We start from the raw sequence: 18,830 nt of genomic DNA, 5'->3' as shown, positions 1-18,830 counted from the left end.
CAACCTGTTATGAGAGGTCCCAGCTCGAGCTGCCACTGAGGACCATGTCTTGAGACCATGGCTATTCAGTGGCAGGGGTCATTATCAGTGTCTGCGGCTCATATTACCACTGGAAAACATGGGGATGTCCCTGGTCAGGGCAGCCTCTGGGGACCACCCGGATGTCCAGAGGCTGTGCATACCTGGCCCCGCCCCTCACTGGATGTGCTGCTCTGCAGAGCTGACCCCATCTCTCACTGGAGGCAGAACTTGGGAGAGCAGGCCCTGTGCCTCACCCAGGCAGCACGGTAGAGCTCTGGTGGGCGGTGAGGTGCACAGGGGAGAGAGCACTGGAAGTGAGAGCATGGAAAAGCTGGTCCCACCAGCTGGCCATGAGGTGGCGTGGGTGCAGAGGTGATTCCCTTCCCCCCTCAGCCCTCCCAACCTGTGGCAGTTGGGAGAACTGGCCCCGAGGCCATGAGAGCTGGTGAGCTGGCCCCGTCCCTCTCAGGGTGCACCCCTTGGGAGAGGCCCTGTACCTGGTCTGGGCAGCACAGAAGAGCTAGCCTTCTTGGAGGAGGTTCAGATGAGTGAGCTCTGAGGGAGAGAGCTGGAGGGAGCCATTAATCTGGTGTGAGGTGGTGTGGGTGAGGGGTGATGCCCTCCCCCTTTTCCCTTGCCACCTGCAGAACCTGGGAGACCTGACCCCAGAGTTATGAGAGTGGGAGAGCAAGCCCTGCCCTCTGCTGATGGTGGCATTGGGTGGCCTAGCTTGAGCAGTGCTGGAGAGCTCACCCTGCTGGTGTGGAGAGAGCTGACAGGCTGACCAGCTCAGTTACCAACCAGACCCAGACCCAGGGCTCTGAATCGGCTCACTCTGAAATCTACATTATAGGACAAAGATTGAAAGGCACGAAAGGCCCAGTCCTATTGTTCCAAAGCTGCAGGATCTCCATGACACAGGGCAACAACAGGCTAACCAGGAAGAGTTCCAATGAAGACCCAATATTGAAGGTGTCACAGAAGCCAGAGATCTCGAACCACGACAATGATTCATTGCAATGAACATTTATAAGTGAAGATGTGTGGACAGGAGGGATATTTTGTATGGCACACTTAACATAATACTACAGCTTCCATGATGAGATGTTTTCTATGCTTGTGTATGTTATTTTGGGGGTGGGGGGCTTGCAAGGGGAAAGGGTAGATATGAGGGGGTAGAAAGATGAGCAGGACTAGGGTGCATGATATGAAACTCACAAAGAATCAATAAAAAGCTAAAAAGAAAGTTAGCTGGCTCAGTCAGGATTTCTATTGTTGTGATAAAGCATCATGACCCAACACAACTTGGAGAGGAAATGGTTTATTTCAGCTTGCCACTCTCAGGACCCACTCCATCACTGAGAGAAGGCAGGGCAGGAACTCAAGGAAGGAATTTGGAGGCGAGAGCTGAAACGGAAGTCGTGGAGGAGTGCTGCTTACTGGCTTGCTCCTCGTGGCTTGATCGGCCTGCCTTCTAATACCTGCCCAGGCTTGGTACCACCCATAGTAGACCAGGCACTCCACACCAATCACTAAGAAAAGGCCCTGGGAGACTTAGGGGGGCATTTGCTCAGTTGTGGTTTTCTCATCTCAGTTAACTCCAGCTTGTCTCATGCTGATGGTTGAGGGGTCAGGACACACACACAGAGGGCACTAGCTGTTGAAGCTTCAGGTTTCTGCTACTAGAAATTTCCTACCACCAGGCACTGTGATCTGCAACTGAGACCCAATATAAGTCTTCCTCCCTTACAGTTTTTGTTTGTTTGTTTGTTTGTTTGTTTGTTTTGCATAGCCCCCTTCTATAGAGGAGGCTGGCCTTCAACTCCCAGAGATCTGCCTGCCTCTGGACCTTGAGTGCTAGGATGGCTCAAATTTGATCTCTCTATCATATATCAAGCATCACACCTAGCAGCTGAAGCTGAAAACGGTTTGATTTTTAACTCTTCATTAAGCACGTGTCACATGAAATAGATGCTGGATTACAAAATCATCCCTCAAAGTTGGAAATGATTAACATTTTTTAGAATATATTACCTTAATCAAGAGATTAAAGTAATAATAAAACAAACATATCTAGGAGATCTTCAAATATTTGAAAAGTAAGCTGCATGTGTCTAGGTGTCTAATAAACAGAAATCAAAATGGAAATCTGACAGTATTTAAGAAAACAAAATATATGAAATTTTGTGATACTATTAAAGCCTTGCTTTAGAGAAATATATGAGACTTGAAAAGTAATTTTTCATTTTTCCAAAAAACAAATGAAAGCTTGAAACCAATTACAGTGATTTTAAGAATTTATAAAATAAAGTGCAAGTTAAAATCAAATAATTATGAGAAAAATGATAAATGTAAAAAACAAATAATAAACAGAGAAGAAAACTTATAGTAGAATCCTAAACAGTCAAAAATTGGCTGTCTTGAAAGACCAAGTAGGAAAGGAAATGGCATAGAATATTAGTGTCATCAATCACTGTGCGGATTCTACACTGTTAAAAGGTAATGATATGATAAGAAACTTTGTTGAACAAGTTTGCTATTTTATAAAGTTAGAGAAAAAAAGAAATAAATGTGGACATTTGTAACTATTACATTAGACAAAAAAAGTAACTCTTGCATTAGTTACTTTTCTGTTGGTGACGTAAAACAACATTATTGTGACAATTTATACAGGGAGGAGTGAATCTGGGCTCTGGTTTCAGAGACCTAGAGTCCATGATGACTGAGTAGAGATATGTTGGCAGGAGGAGGTTGCTTAGTTTTCATATCTTCAACTACAAGAGGAAGCAGAGAGCAAACTTGGAATGTTAGAAGGCTTTTAACCTCTCAAAACCCATCCTCAACATTGTTGGCTAGTTTTATGTTGTTTAATTTTTGTATTTGTTTGTTTGCTGTTTGTTTGTTTATTTAGTTTAGTTTTGTTGTTAACGTGACACAAGCTGGAGTCATTTGGGAAGAGAGATTCTCAACAGAGAAAATACCTCCATAAGACTGGCTTTTAGGCAAGTCTGTCAGGCAATTCTTGATTAATCCTTGATGTACGAGGGCTCAGTTCATTGTGGTCCCTGGGCTGGTGGCCCCTGAAGCTATAAGAAATTAAGCTGGTTGGGAGACTTTTATTGGCTGTTTCTAGTTCCTTAGTGGTTATAGGACTATTTAGCCTGTTAAACTGATCTTAATTTAACTTTGATAAATGAAATCTATCAAGAAAATCATCCATTTCACTTAGATTTTCAAGCTTTGTGGCATATAGGCTTTTGAAGTAAAACCTAATGATTATTTGGATTTCCTCAATGTCTGTTGTTATGTCCCCCTTTTCATTTCTGATTTTGTTATTTTGGATATTATCTTTCTGTCTTTTAGTAAGCTTGGCTAAAGCTATGTCTATCTTGTTGACTTTCTCAAAGAGCAAATCGGCTTTTAGTTTCCTTGATGTTTTGTTCTGTTCTCTTTGTTTCTAAGTTACTGATTTCAGCCTGCTGTCTACTCCTTGGTGTGTTTGCTTTTTGTTCTAGAGCTTTCAGATGTGCTATTAAGTTGCTACTATGTGGTCTCCCTATTTCTTTATAAAAGTGCTATGGACTTTCCTCTTAGCAACCAAAAGAACAGGCATGGACTGGACCTAGGCCGCCTACACGTATTTAGTTGATGGACAGAGTGCTCTTCATGTGCATCCTCTAGCATTGGAGCTGGGATGTCTCTGACATGGACTCTGTTGCCTGCTTTTGAATCAATTTCCCCTAGCTCGGCTGTCTTGTCTCACCTCAGTCTAAGAGGATGTGCTTAGTCCTGCCTGATGAGTCTTGATGTGTTGGGACAGGTAGGTGGGGGGCGGGGTGGTCCTCTTTTAGGGAGTGGGCTAAGAGGGTTGGAGAGTGAAACTGAAGTATAAGGAGGGAGGTGGCTTCGATTGGGGTGTAAAGTGAATAAACAAATTAATTAATGAGAAAAAATAAAAAAAGAAAGACAATAAAAAATGCTGAACAAACTATGAGGTATAAGCCTCATAAATATAATTTAGGTAAATATAATTGTTCCATGGCCTCTGCATCAGTTCCTGCCTCCACATTCCTACCTAGAGTTTCTTCCCTGGATTTCCTCAGTGATGCACTACAACTGTAATTTGAAATAAACACCATCTTCCCCAAGTTGTTTGTCATGGTGTTTTAGCCCTATAATAGACACACATAGTTCCTCAAGAAAGATGAGATCTCCTAAGCCTCCACAAACAGCACCATTGACTTGGAACCAAGTACTCAAATGCCAGAGCCTATGAGAGACAGTTCCATTCAAGCCACCACACACACACACACATTAAAAAGCAACTACAACAACACAGAAACCCTCACTATTTAATTATCACCCAATACAGGAAACTGAACAGCAACCCTGATCTCTGCTAGGAAGGAAAAACTTAAAACCTTTCTCTCAATGTGCTTTAAAAGATTTGCATCTCCTTCATATATACTTATATATGTGACAATAACACCCACTACTTTATATACTAGCTTTAAAAGTGTGAAAAGCCATATATGTAAGAATATAAAACAAGGGCCTAGAGAGATGGCTCTCTCTAGGCGAGATGGTTAAGAGTACTGTCTGCCCTCCAGAAGATGGGGTTCAATCCCCAGAATTCAAATGGTAGCTCACACCTGCCTATAATTACAGTTTCTGGTGATCTGACTCCCTCGCAGAGACACACATGCAGGCAAAACACCGATGCACATAAAAGAAAAAATAATAAATTTTAAAGAGAATATGAAACACAATTTTGGAAAACCAAATTCAGAAATTCTTGAACTTGGTAATTATTTCCAGGAATGTAACCAGGTCTAACATTCTAGAATCGACCAATGGTATCACAGTTGAGCACAGAAGACAAACAGTATGAATCAGCAAGATTCAGAGAAATGGCAACAGAACTCAGTGTTCATTCAGGATGTAAACCTTTGAGAACATTTGGAACAAAAACATCCTATAAAGGATGTGTACTAAAACCAACAACAATAAAACACCAAGCAGCATGCTCAAGGGTGAATTATGAATACACTTCCACATTATGTTCAGAAACAAAATACAGTCTTCAACTGTTCTCTGGGACTGTTCTGAACAGATATCCAGAGCAGTTAAAGAAGAAAATGAAGCTGTTGTGAGATGGGTTGAGAAGAGCAAAGAGCCTTCAATTAGGAGTCTAAAATTGTGGGAAATAAACCCTTATCCTGAAGGAAGGTTTCCCTCAGGCTAGTAAAATAAGACTCCTTAGAGAAGCTAATGAAGAGGAAGACCAACAGATTTTTTTTTCTTACCGAGTGTGAAAAAGTAAATTTATTTACTTAAATGAACAAATTCTTACAAGACTGCAACTCATTACAGCTTAAAGGAAAAAATCTTGAGCCAGTGTTTGTTCAAGAACTTTCTATGTCTAGTTAAAAATATCCACAATGTTCAAATTCCACTTTGACTTCTAAACCAATATCCTTACCACCAGCTCTTCTCAGTACCAATATTCAAGGGAGGAATAAACTCACTCTTATAAAAATTATCTCAGGAATGAATATCTCCTAGCTCAGCTGCAGCATTGAAAAGCAAGGAAATGGCAGTAAGACCTGGGAGACAGATTTAGAAAATTTTAGCATGTAACACCCAGGAGCTCCAGGTGTGAAATGGTAAGTGCTAAAAGGTGGTAATTTTTCTGACACATTCTAAATTAAATATACTAATAGATTTGTGGACTATCAAATTATGGTAGAATACATTTTAAGTTCAGCATATCCAAATGTGATTAGACTTGAAAAAAATTCAAATAAAAAAGGTAATTTTAAGTTAAACAAATATTTCAAAAGTGTAGCTGAAGTGCCACCAGTTTCAGTAAAGTTTGCTCTCTGTAGTCCTTACTGAGAGAGTCTCCATGGGATTTATCTGAGGAAGGATGGAAGACAAAATAAAGACCTCTCCAGAAAGAGCAAATTGGAGGAAAGAACCAAAGTCTACAACCAAACACCATTCAATTGCTAGGAATCAGACAAGCTAAAACTGCGATGCCTGATAAAATTATATATAAGAACAAGGTCTGCAGAGGTTAGAGAGACTGATCAGTTAGTTGGTAAATCACTTGCCATACAAGACTAAAGATGTTTGATCCCAGTATACTTGTAAAAAAGCCAGGTATGTTGGCAATTGCTTATAACCCCAGCATTGGAGACAGAGAGAAGGGGATTCCTGTGGCTCACTGGCTAGCCAGTCTAGTTTAACTGATGCCACTAAGCCAGTGAGAATCTTAGTCTCAGAACAAGCAAGCAAGCAAGCAAGCAAGCAAGCAAGCAAGCAAGCAAGCAAGCAATAACAGAGAGGGATAATTCCTGAAAATGAACACCCAATGCTGAAAGCTGGCCTCCATGTAGGCATGAGCTTGCGCTCAGATGTGTACTCTCAGAAACATTCACCCACATGTTTTTACACATATACACAGAGAAAGAAAGACACTGGCAGTAATATAGTATTACTATAAAAGAGCTCCATTAGTTCAGGTGATAATACAAGGAATGGCCACCTCTCACACCAAGCAAATGATTAAAAAATAATGTAAGAATAATTATATAGAAATGAGAAAAAGAAAAGGGAGAATAATGGAATGTGGCAAGATCATGAGAAAAATCCCAGCTAGGAGGTAATGTTGTAAAGCAAAATAAGAAAAACACAATGTAAAAGAGTCCAGGAAAGAAAGGAATTCTATTTTTTTTTGAAAATCAGAAATTATAAATAAAGTTATAGACCCAAATAAACACCAAATTCAATAAGGGCAATAATTAAAATTGACCAATAATTAAAACTATCTGATCCAATATTTTAAAAAGTATAGTTCTATTCTTTTAAAAATATATACTATTCTAAAAGCTGTGCATACAAAAATCTTTAGGATACACACAAGGGGCTGAGGATGGCCTCTCGTTCCTGTGACCTCCGCACTTGAGAGGTTGAAGCTGCAGGCTCAAGAGATTGAGCGCAGCCTGAGCTAAAGGTGAGACTGCCAATAAACAAACTAGTGGGTGAGCGAAAGCACATGCTTGTCTGTCTCTCTGTATGAGAATCAACTACAAATGGATCAGACGTCTTGAGGTAAGACAAACTGGGTAGAGGAAAAGACTCCTTATGTATCAGCATCGGTAAAGACCTTCTGGATCCCGGTTGCTCACAAAAATCATGCCAGCAGTTGAATAACAGGACTTTATGATAACATGCAGAGCAGAGGAAGTAGCTGAGTGGAGATGTAGCCTTCGGGATGGGAGAGAGTCTGCTACTTCCACATCTCCTGAAGATTAGTACGTAGAAAATGCGAAGAACTCAGAATACGAAATAACAATAAACCAAACAAGCCAATCAGCAAATAGGCTAATGAAATGAGGAGGAAGTTCTCAAAAGATAAAGTGAAAATGAACAGTGAAAAGATGGGAAACATATTCAAGCTTACCAGTCATCAGGGAAAGCCTCAAAAGCTACACTGAGCTCTCCTTTCATCCTAGTCAAAATGCCAGTCACTGGTGAGGGTGGTAACAGAATGGAACTGTTACACACTGCAAGGGGGCTCCTCCCTCAAGGGGAGGTGATCAAAGTGCCAGCCACTGAGTTCATGTCAGAGACAGCCCCTATTCCCATTACTAGGGAACCCACTTGGACACTGAGCTGTCATGGATTACATCTGTGCAGGGGTTCTAGGTTATGCATGGTCCTTGGTTGGAGTATCAGTTTCAGAAAAGACCCCTGTGCCCAGTTTTGTTTTGTTTTTTTTTTTTTTATTCTGTTGCTCTCTTTGTGGAGCTCCTGTCCCCTCCAGGTCTTTCTATCTCTCCCAACTTTTATAAGATTCCCTGCACTCTGCCCAAAGTTTGGCTATGAGTCTAAGCATCGGCTTTAATACCCAGCTGGGTAGAGTCAGAAGCCCTCTGTGGTAGGATCCTGTCCTGTTCCCTGTTTTCTACCTCTTCTGATGTCCATCCCGTTTGTCTTTCTGAGTGAGGCTTGATCATCATTTCCAGGGTCTTCCTTCTTGCTTGGCTTCTTTAGATGTACAGATTCCTATATTATATGTCTAGTATCCACTTATAAGTAAGTATATAGCATGTGTGTCTTTGTGCTTCTGGGATACCTCACTCAGGATGATCTTTTCTAGTTCCCACCAATTGCCTGCTTTGAATGTTAATGACAACTCAGTTAATCATTGTGAACTCCCATCAGTCCTGATTAGTGATTCTCATGCAACAGGGAATATTAAAGTTCCCTTGGGGCTTCTTATGAATCCTTAATGCTGCTCAAACTACTCTCACATTCAAATTATCCACTGTACATTATGATGGCTGGGTGCCATAGTGAGCACATATTTGTGACTTGATGTTCTCTAGATCATCCTAATATTCTAACTTTTTCTACCAAATAGAATACTACAGGGGTATCAGTAGATCAGTATTCATTCCTCATACTCCTCATACTGGAAGATAAATACTTCAGAATCGTGGCAGTGTGAGCATACTGAGTTAAATAACAGGCTCTGAAAGGGACAGATGCTTTTTATGTAGAGTGTTTCCTATTGGACGTTGATTCCCAATCTTACCATGATTCATCAGCAGTGGAGACTCTTAAAGATGCTAGATGACTGGGTCTCACATCCGGAGATAAAAACTCAATTGGCCTGCTCTCATCCAACATTGACATTTTTATAGAAGCTTCACAAGTAATTCTAAGATGCAATCAATGCTGAGAGGCACTTCTCAGACTGCTTATAATTAAATGGGAAAAGGAAGCCTGTGAATTTTTATTATTTATCTTATAGTGTGAAGAACGGATATCTAAGCTTCCATAAAAGTTTTACTAAGAAAATTATAAAAAATGAATTCATAGACAGAATGCATCCTCTTCAAAGTGGCAGAATATTTACTGTTAGGGATCTATATGTACAGGGCTAAACCAAATCTTGGTGAATGGAAAAGAACCAATGAAACTAATCTTCAGGAAAACTGCCAATGTCTGGGACAGGGATTTAAAAAAAAACCAAAAACATGCGACAGTTGACTTTGAATATCTAAGAAAGGGAGTGAACTTGAAAAGGAAAATCAAACAGTAGGCAGAAGGAGAGAAAGGATGCACAACTTAAAATGTTAGTCAATTTTTTTTATTAATTTTTGTAACTTTCCACTACTCTACCTGGTACCATAGCTGGATCTTTTTTTTTTAGCCAATATTAAAACTAAATATCCAATACACTCTTTTTAGTTTCCATTCCATGAAAAATTTAAAGATGAATTATTATACTCAGTGTGTACTTTTTACATTTAAGTTTTCAGATAGATCATTTTTACATGATAGAAATTTACCTCTAAATGGCATCTTGAAGATAGAAACACAGACAAAACAATAAATACAGAAACAAAAGCAAAATCTTTATTCTTTTGGCTTGATTGTAATGTGGCTTACCAGTAGCTCTTTATGGTAATAGCATTTTCCCTGCATGCATTCACCGACACGCTACAAGTCAATAGCTCTAGTATAAAGAATCTACATTGAATGTTGTTTGTGAAACAAAATGTTTTGCTGCAAGTGGCAATGTCATTTCACTAACTGGTTTTGTGGAAAAGGAAGAAAAGAAAGAAAAGAGAACGAAAGAAAGAAAGAAAGAAAGAAAGAAAGAAAGAAAGAAAGAAAGAAAGGAAGAAAGAAAGAAAGAAAGGTTGGTTCCCAAATCATATCTGATACAGTTCTAGTGCCATATGGATCAGTAAGATTCTATCTATCTATCCATCTATCTATCTGCGTAAACAAACATTAGGAAAGATGGATGAAATGCTAGGTGAGGGCATCCTATTCAAGCAATGCCAAGAATAGCATCTGCTCCCTTTGAAACCTCTTGTCAATGATAAGGCATTACTATCAAAAGCCAATGAACATAGACTTGTAGTGAGACCTGTTTCAAGTGGAGATAGGTGTGAGTCCACAGTACCAACAATGAGAGCACATTTTTACACTGACTCTTATTCCTTATCTCTTACTTTGTGAAGTGCCTCAGTTAAAAAGTGCTGGGAACAAAAACTGACGCTATGACTGTGACATCAACCTGAAGATACCTTTAATTTCCCATTTTATGTACAAAAGGCTGAAAAAGAAAATAAAACGAATCCCTCTTTTTACACTATTTATATACTTTTTTTTTTTTTAGAAAACTCTAACCATGTACTTTCAACAGATCTTAGCAGCTTGCCACTTGTTACAGGGTCGGCCTTCTTTCCAGAGTGTCCGGTTAAGGTTGGGAAGAACACGGAACAGGAAGCTCTTCCTTGTTGACTGCAACCATTTTTGCTCAGTGTCATGAAGAATGAGTTCCTGGTGGAACAATTTGCTCCACTTCACCACTGACGTTTGGCTTCCCTATTGGACTCCTCAACGGCAGAAGGGTTAAGATACAGCAGCATCAGCAAGAGAGACATGCAGCAGTGACAGCTTCAAACTCTAAGGGAACCAATGACACCATGTCACCTGTTGAAAGCTTGCAAACTATGCTTAACTGTGGTACATATTTGATGCAGTAAATACTGTGCTTAACTCATTTTCGTTTGCTCAAACATGCACCACTGGGTAAAATTACTATTTACAAAGCAGACTTTTTTTTTTTTTTAAATTGACATACACTATGTCAACCTTACCAAGAGCAGAAGATGGCTGAACAATACTGCAGGAAAAAGCAGAGTCAACGTCAGAAAGTGGCAGTGGGGATGGTTTTTGGTAAGTTCGGGTTTCTTAGAAAGGACTGATAGGATATTTTATTTGCCAAAGGACACTTATCAAAAAATGTTATAGTCATGCTGCCAGGACTCTGAGCATGTGATGGTCTGTGTGTGCATGTGTGTGCATGTGTGTATACATATATATGTATATACACGGCCATATACATATATACATATATACATGTACATGTAATGAATTATGAAAAAATAAAACAACTCTTTGATGGTTGTGATTCTATGGAACATTTACAGGCACATTAAAATTCTTCTGGATGAAACACCTTAAAAATATGAATAGCTATTTAAGCACCTCAAAAATCTAAAAACATCCTGAAATAAGAAGTAAACTCTTTCCTTGTGTGATGGAATATTTGCACATGTGAATAAGAACTGCAGCATGCCTTCATTGAAAATAGATCTCATTATACATAGAGAAATGTAGAATCCCTCCTTAGTCCCTCTCCCCAAACATAAACCCATTTACAAAAATAGTCACATATAAGAGTAAACAACCCGTGGATTTAAAAAAAAAAAAGAAAAGGTGATAAAGTCACAGCACACATTTTGTAAAAATATGGCAGGTGTGGCAGTTAAAACACAAACAGTGGTGACAGTTACTGCTATCAAGTGTCACATGTTAAATTTACACGAAAATTTAACTTTCCTCCCCCATTCCCATTGTCCCTATAGTCTGAGACGCCATTGCTCTCCGCTCGTCAGCAGTGTCAGCTGGTTGTGAAAACAGAAAACTCCTGTCGGTGCTGTCTGGTTTAGCGAGTCCCAGTTCGCTGCCCTGAGGTCCTGTCTTGTAGGCAGTGACCTTAAGTATACACTTGTAGAAACAGTCAGTTTGGCATAGACCTCCTGATGGAGTTACAGATACATCACCAACACAGGCTGTAAACAGTTGATCACAAAAATGGAATAATCTTTTTTTATTTTTTTTAAATTTTTATTATTTATTTATTTGTTTGTTTTTTTACTTTTTACTTTCCCTGATATCTTTCCCTTTGTCCTCCTTTTCTGATTTGTCTTTTTCAAATTTCTCTTTCTCTGGTTTGGTCACGCTGTCGTAGGAAGGTGGAGAAGTGGTAGAAGGCGTCACATCCGTTTTCTCGGGAGTGGAATTCTCATTTAGTTTATCGGTAATAATGTCTTCTTTGATCGGCGTGCCCTCATCTTCTTTGCCCTTGTCTTTTTTATAGATAGATGAAACTTTCTTAACTTTCTGCTTCAGGAGATAGCGCCTGTAAGCTCGCTGGATGACAATAGCAGACACCTCCTCTTGTTTGCGCTTCAGAGTGGTGGTAATGGGCTCATAAGAGACCTTGGAGGGGTTGGAAGCCATGAACCGCTCTTCCATCTGGATTCGAAGGGCATCCATCTCTCCACTCTCACCCAAGACCCGCTTTGTAAAAGCAAATAAGATGTCCAGGCAGTGGATGCGGTCTCCACTCACCATGGGCAGATCCATGGCGATGAGCTGGACTTTGTTTGGCTTGGCGATGAGGAGGGGAGGATCCAGGGCAGCTGCGAAGTCAGAGAGTTTGCAGAACTCTATGAACTGAGTGGCATCCGGGTCGAACTTCTCCCAGACCTCGTAGAACATCTCAAAGTCGTCCTCGCTCAGGGGCTCGGCGCTTTCTTCAGTGGCAACGCTGAAGTTCTCCAGGATGACGGCGATGTACATGTTCACCACAACCAGGAAGGATATGATGATGTAGCTGACAAAAAAGAAAATCCCCACGGATGGGTTTCCACAGTCTCCCTTCACTGAGCTTCCAGGGTGGTCTTTTTCAGGGTCACAGTCGGGAGGTCCACTATTTAGTATAGGGGCCAGCAGTCCATCCCAGCCTGCAGAGGTGGTGATTTGGAAGAGGCAGATCATGCTGTTGCCAAAGGTCTCAAAGTTGAACATGTCATCAATCCCAACTTCTCGCTTAACATAGGCAAAGTTGGACATCCCAAAGATGGCGTAGATGAACATGACCAGGAAAAGCAGGAGGCCGATGTTGAACAGAGCAGGAAGAGACATCATCAGAGCAAAGAGCAGTGTGCGGATCCCCTTGGCGCCTTTGATGAGGCGGAGGATTCGGCCAATCCTGGCCAGGCGGATGACTCGGAATAGGGTAGGGGACACAAAATACTTCTCTATCAGCTCCGCGAGGAACATTCCTGTGAAAAAACGATAGTAAACAGTGTTAATTACAGAAGCAAAGGAAAGTTTTGTGTGATTAACACAAGTGCTGTCTAGTTTACAAACTGTCTATGTAGGAATTACATAAATACCAATACATACACATTTATTAATAATTTTACCTAATATAGTTATACAGAGATAGATATGTGTGTATGCCTATGCATACATGTGTATATATGTATTGTACATGCAAATATACCACAATATTTATTCAATAAAATGATATTGCTATATTTGGCTTTCTACCACTTAGGTCTTTATTTTGTATCAGTGGTTCTCAACCTGTGGGTCACACACCCTTGGGGGGGCTAAACAACTGTTTCACAGGGGCTGCCTAAGGCCATCAGAAAACAGATATTTACATAACAGTAGAAAAATTATAGTTATGAAGTAGCAACAAAAATAATTTTATGGTTGGGGTCACCACAACATGAGGAACTGTATAAAAGAGTAGCACGATTAGGAAGGTTCCAAATGAAGATATTGATGGCCGTTTTTTTGTCATTAAAATATCGTCTGTCATAGAAAGACAAAACTGTTAGACGTCTAAAGATGTCACAAAGCTTAAAGCGGCTAAACACAGAAACGGATTTATACTTCTAAAACACTAGAGCTATTTTCATGTAAGAACTATGCAGCAAAGCATACAACGTTCAACTGTGTATTCCAAATGAGAACCCACGATGGGAGAATTTCCGTCCTCCTACTGTACACAGTGGACACACGTACAACAGAAAGCACAAGCGTGGGAGGTAGATTTACTTGGACATGACCCCTGAATCGTGTGTTGACACACCATCACTGGACCAAATGTCAATTTGTGTTTCTGTTGCACATTTTCAGTGTCTTCGTAATGAACACAGACCCAGGTGAACTTAGGTGTATAATTTGACAAAACAACAGTACTTTATTCGCCGGAGAACTGGTAATTGGAACAGTGACCTGACTTGCCCTAGGTAAGAGAAGTGAGAAGTAGTGGAAAAAGGAAGCCTCATGCATGGCGTGTCTTCTTTGCCCTTAAAGCAGTTTTTTTTTGTTTGTTTGTTTTGTTTTGTCTTATGTGGTTTGGTTTGGTTGGTTTTTTGTTTGTTTGTTTTCTTCCCTCTTTCTTTTTGTTCTGTACCTGGAATAAGGCCCAATGTGTGCAAGCCAATTAATAAATGTTGAATGGTAGGTGAAACTTTAAAAATGTGTATTAATTAATACATAAAATAGGAAACAGTGCATATCCAGTGATGTTTCTGTACAAGTATTGCTGTTCTTTCATAGTGATCCCACTATGCAGTTGCACCGCAAAACTTCTTGCTTTTATGAAACTATAACTCAGGTTCCATCATTCAGCCTCTCCCCACCTCTTCCTCTTTACATTCTCTAGCCTTGGCTCACCACCCAACCGTTCTCATCTCTTAGGAGGTCAGATTTTTATATTCCGCATCTGTCTTCCTCACAGAACTCTTGCACAATGGTGCAGTATTGGTAAGTACTGAAAATCTAGATGTAGATGCGGCTCTGGATTATTGTGGTCTGCGTCCAGGTAACCAAAATAAAGTGGTACATAAGAAAACAAATTGCAGGACTACAGCAATGAGATGGCTCTGTGACTAAGGGCACCTGGAGCTCTTTCAGAGGACTCAAGTTCAAATCCCAGCACCCACATGGCAGCTCACAACTGTCTTTAACTCCAGTTCCAGGGGCTCCAGTACCCTCTTCTGACCTCAGTGGGCCAACAGACATGAAGGCAGGCAAAATACCCAAAATACCTAAAAAAATTACAGGAGTCTTCTGGTTGGTCTCTCAGTTCATATAAATATTTATATGTATTATATACTGGTTTAAACTCCAGAACTGTGGATCTTAATTAAAAATACCTTTTGCTAAAAATGTTATTATTATGTAAGCTGTTGAAAATACGGTGCAAACTGACTTGCCAAATGTAGAGCTGTCGTGACCTTCAGTTTGTATAGAACATATTTCTGAAAAGTGCAAAAACATGAGGTATGCCTGGACCTATTTACGTATCTTTTTCCTTTTCAGTGTCTATATTTCTTTTCCTCAAATAGGCCTGACCTAGTGACTGGGACTTTACTTAGTGGTACAGCATTTTCCTAACATGTTTGGGGCCCTGAAGTTTTGTCTTAGTATCAAGTAATTGATAATAATAATAATAATGAGCCAAACCTTTCCTTAAATTGTGTTATATTCACTTTTAGCTTCCTGTTTACTATCTTTTTCATGAATACATAATATATTTTGAAGGCAATGAATCCATTTTGGATTTTGGAATCCAATGTCTACTTGCACAAAGGAACACTGTGAACAGAGAGAACTAGCTGAACTCAAGGAGACCATGAAGCCTGTGTGTGCCATGTGTATACAAACACGCGTCTACGCCACTCCAGTTATCAGAGAGTTCATATCTGTGCACCATCTGAGCCCGCGTAGGGACTCACGCACATGGGAGCTTTAGCTGTTCACGGGAATCAGTGGTTGTCTGCAGCGTAGGAATGTGCCTGAGCACAGGGGGTAATCTAAATTGCAGTTACTGACTTTTAAATTGATGCAAGATTTTAAAAAGAAAGAATATAAGCACATAATTTCATGAACAGATGAAATAGCAAATTAAGAAAAAAGAAACACCAAAAGAAGCAGACTGTTAAATTTTTATCTGTAATTTAAAAAGATAAATAATATCTCTAACATTCTTAATGACAGAGTAATTACTTTTAAGTACTCTTGCTTTTTAAGGCCATTATTGAGCCCTGAGGAGGACTGACCTGACATTTTTTTTTTTTTTTTAGATTTATTTATTCATTACATAATGCAGTGTTCTGCCTGCATTCCAGAAGAGGGCACCAGATTTCATTATATATGGTTGTGAGCCACCATGTGGTCTCTGGGAATTGAACTCAGGACCTCTGGAAGAGCAGTCACCTGTCTTAATCTCTGAGCCACTTCTCAGGCCTTCATGTTGGTTTTGTTTGTTTGTTTTGTTTTGTTTTTGAAACAGGGTCTCACTATGTAGCTCCACTTGTCCTAGAACTTGGTATATGCCTCAACATCCCAAATATGGGGGTTTGTCCCCATATTTGTCCCCATCCCTGGTCCTATTAAGTTGTGCAAAGCTCCCTTTCTTACCTACAATGGAGAGAATGACCACCACAAAATCAAAAATATTCCATCCAATGGTGAAATAGTAGTAGCGGAGGGAGATGAGCTTGAGCACACACTCTCCTGTAAACAAGACGATGAACACCAGGTTGATCCAATACAGGATGTTGGTCATCTCCTGACTTTGGTCGTCCGTTTCCACCATCATAGTGACCATGTTCAGACAGATGAGGATCATGATGCTGATGTCAAATACTTGTTTGGTTACAAAATCAAAGACCATCCCTTGAAATTTGTTCTAGAACAAATGACATAGACAAGTACACTCATAAACACTTCATAAAGATCTCATTCAACGTATCTGGTTTCAACTATTGTAACATGAAAACTTATCTTCTGTGAAAATGCATCATTCTTGTGTTACCTGTTTTCAACTTTTCTCAATTGAATTTTTTATGAATAGTATTCATACTACAGACTTTATAAAATGAATATATTTTATATTCATTTTATATTAAAAATATCCAACTTTTTAATTGAATTTGTTTCATGAATACCATTCATCCTGCAAACTTCATTTGAAAAAGGAAGTTAACAACAGCTGATGGTGTCAGTACCCCAAGAATCAAGATGTGGTTGTAATGGACAGTTGGTAAGTGTTTGCAGTTACCAATAAATACTTTTATTTCATGTGCTGAGAGGTGAATATTTAAACTACTTTTAAAGACTGAGTAAATACTTGTCCCAGATGTTTTTACTTTTCTCCCAGCCTCCTCCAATCCTAAAAAAACCGATGAAATTGAATCAAATTCTCTATTTTGTGATAATCTATTCAGGTCAATTTCTTAGCTATGACAATTTTTTTGTGGTTGCAAAAGGACTACCCTATTCATACAGGTAAATCCATGTGAAGATTTACACCAAGTGAATCTCTTGTTAAAAACAAGTTATGATTCACAATGTAGTCAACTTTATGCTAGTTGATTTGAACCTCATTTCCCCTTTCTTTCTTTTTAATACAGAGTCTCACTTTGTAGCTCCAGCTGGCTTGGAACACACTGTATGGACCAGCCTTACCTTAAATTTAGGGAGATATGTCTGTTTTAAGCCCTCACTTGCAAACAGTTGTCATCAAGATAGTGTTATGGTCTGTTTTGCCTGTATCTGTTCAGAAATTGACACGCTACAGCTCAGTACTTACTGTAACTTTTTGTGGGTTTTATCTTCTCAACTTGAATGACTGGTGCCTGGCTACTTACACATTAATAGCTTGTTTCCCAAAATTTGATATGTGTTGGCCTTTATGCTCCATCTCAGTGTTCTGCCCTCTCCCTGATATAAAGAGTCATCACTTTCAGTAGAAATTTTTGGGCATCAAATAACCACTCTGTCTCTTTTCTATGAATACATCTTTGGCTGGCTGGGCTTGGCCTCTACTTCTTCATATGTTTTTTTTTTTTTTTTCCCTCTAGGTTTCCTTCCACTGAATACTGTCAGTCCCAACTTCCTATTTTAGTTTCAAGTTACTATTTGTCTTTGCAAGATTTCTATATGCTCTTTATTGCTACCATTCTCAGTGCAGCACACACATTCTGTCTGGTCATTTCGGCTTGCTCATCTATCCCTTCTCTGAAGTCTGGTGGATAACAGTGCTTTAAGTTGCAGCTGTTCCGTGCTCTCAGAAGACTTTGTTCACCCCTCCTGAGATTTGTGGCATTGCACTGTAGATGGTGTTCCCTTATTTGCTTTGTTTTAGTTTATTATTTCTTCATCTGGTTTGGAAGATCCTTGGGACAAAGTTGCACCACATTCTCACAGATAGAGCCTTCAGGGTTTAGTTAATCCAGGTTCTCTTAGAAGCAGCAACTGGTCTTAATTTTCTTAATTGTCTAGTCAGCAGGACTAGACAAAGCTCCTTAAATTTCTTGCCCGTATAGCATCTTAATACCAATACCAATCCTGAGCCCCTGCCAATTTAAATCTTAGGGCACTGGGTGTAATGAAAGAAACTGGATAGCCCTGAAGGCTTGGCCTACTACAGCACATGTTTTGTAAATTAATCTGAGTCCTAAACCCTAATCAGCAACTCTCTATCCCTCCTTTGTTCTAGGGACAATTCCAAACTCATGTTTTCTCCATGATTCCTCCATCCCTGGCAGAAAGACTCTGGATCCTAAGGTAAAAGGATGCTTTACCTCCAGCATTTTAACAGAAGCCTCGTGGCTCAGTTCTATGGAGAATGGTGCATTTTCTTTTATCTAATATTCTTCTTTCTTTTTTGTCAATGTTGAGGAAATATCACAGTCAATTAGTGTAAAGAAATTCTTCAACATCTTTATTTCACCATTTCTGGGTTCACATCCTATTTAATTGTGTCACACAAAATCTACTTGTCCTCTTTAGCCCAAACAGTCCATTCTTGACTAATGTCCCATGAAACTTATTTTGTACTTAGCAGCCTCCTCTTTTAAAGAATGTCTTTCGCTATCCTTCAAACTTAAACTCTCAACCTTAGGATCCCTTTGTTCAATGGCTAAGTCTTCTCCCCCATTCTCTGCCCACGTTTGCTGCTAAATTCCACAAAATGATGTCCATGAGTCTCACCTCACACCTCCTACATGGCAACTCTGAGCCTCCCGTTGTCATAGTGAGCGAGAGTCCATCATTCCTGTTGTAGACTTTTAGTTTTCATATTAGATGAGTAGACCCTTTTTAATCTCCCGGTCTCCAAA

The 18,830-nt window shown here is 39.7% G+C and overlaps 1 protein-coding gene across 4 annotated transcripts in view; it reads right to left on the bottom strand.

Moving 5' to 3' along the window:
• Window positions 1–9,166: 9,166 nt before the first annotated feature.
• The window catches only part of LOC110557626 (sodium channel protein type 2 subunit alpha), a 131,102-nt gene continuing 121,438 nt past the window's right edge, over window positions 9,167–18,830 (bottom strand). For all 4 annotated transcript variants that reach the window (XM_060390295.1, XM_060390294.1, XM_060390297.1 and 1 more), the window contains 2 exons: window positions 16,126–16,396; window positions 9,167–12,965 (listed from right to left, as the gene is read on the bottom strand). In XM_060390295.1, the coding sequence (XP_060246278.1) occupies window positions 11,770–12,965; window positions 16,126–16,396 (1,467 nt within the window). In that variant the 3' untranslated portion in view covers window positions 9,167–11,769. The remainder of the gene's footprint in view (window positions 12,966–16,125; window positions 16,397–18,830) is intronic.

The sequence above is a fragment of the Meriones unguiculatus genome, chromosome 8, assembly GCF_030254825.1.
Source record: "Meriones unguiculatus strain TT.TT164.6M chromosome 8, Bangor_MerUng_6.1, whole genome shotgun sequence".
NCBI lineage: Eukaryota > Metazoa > Chordata > Mammalia > Rodentia > Muridae > Meriones > Meriones unguiculatus.
The sequence above is the reverse complement of the archived record's forward strand: the minus strand, read 5'-3'. Positions and strand labels throughout refer to the sequence as shown.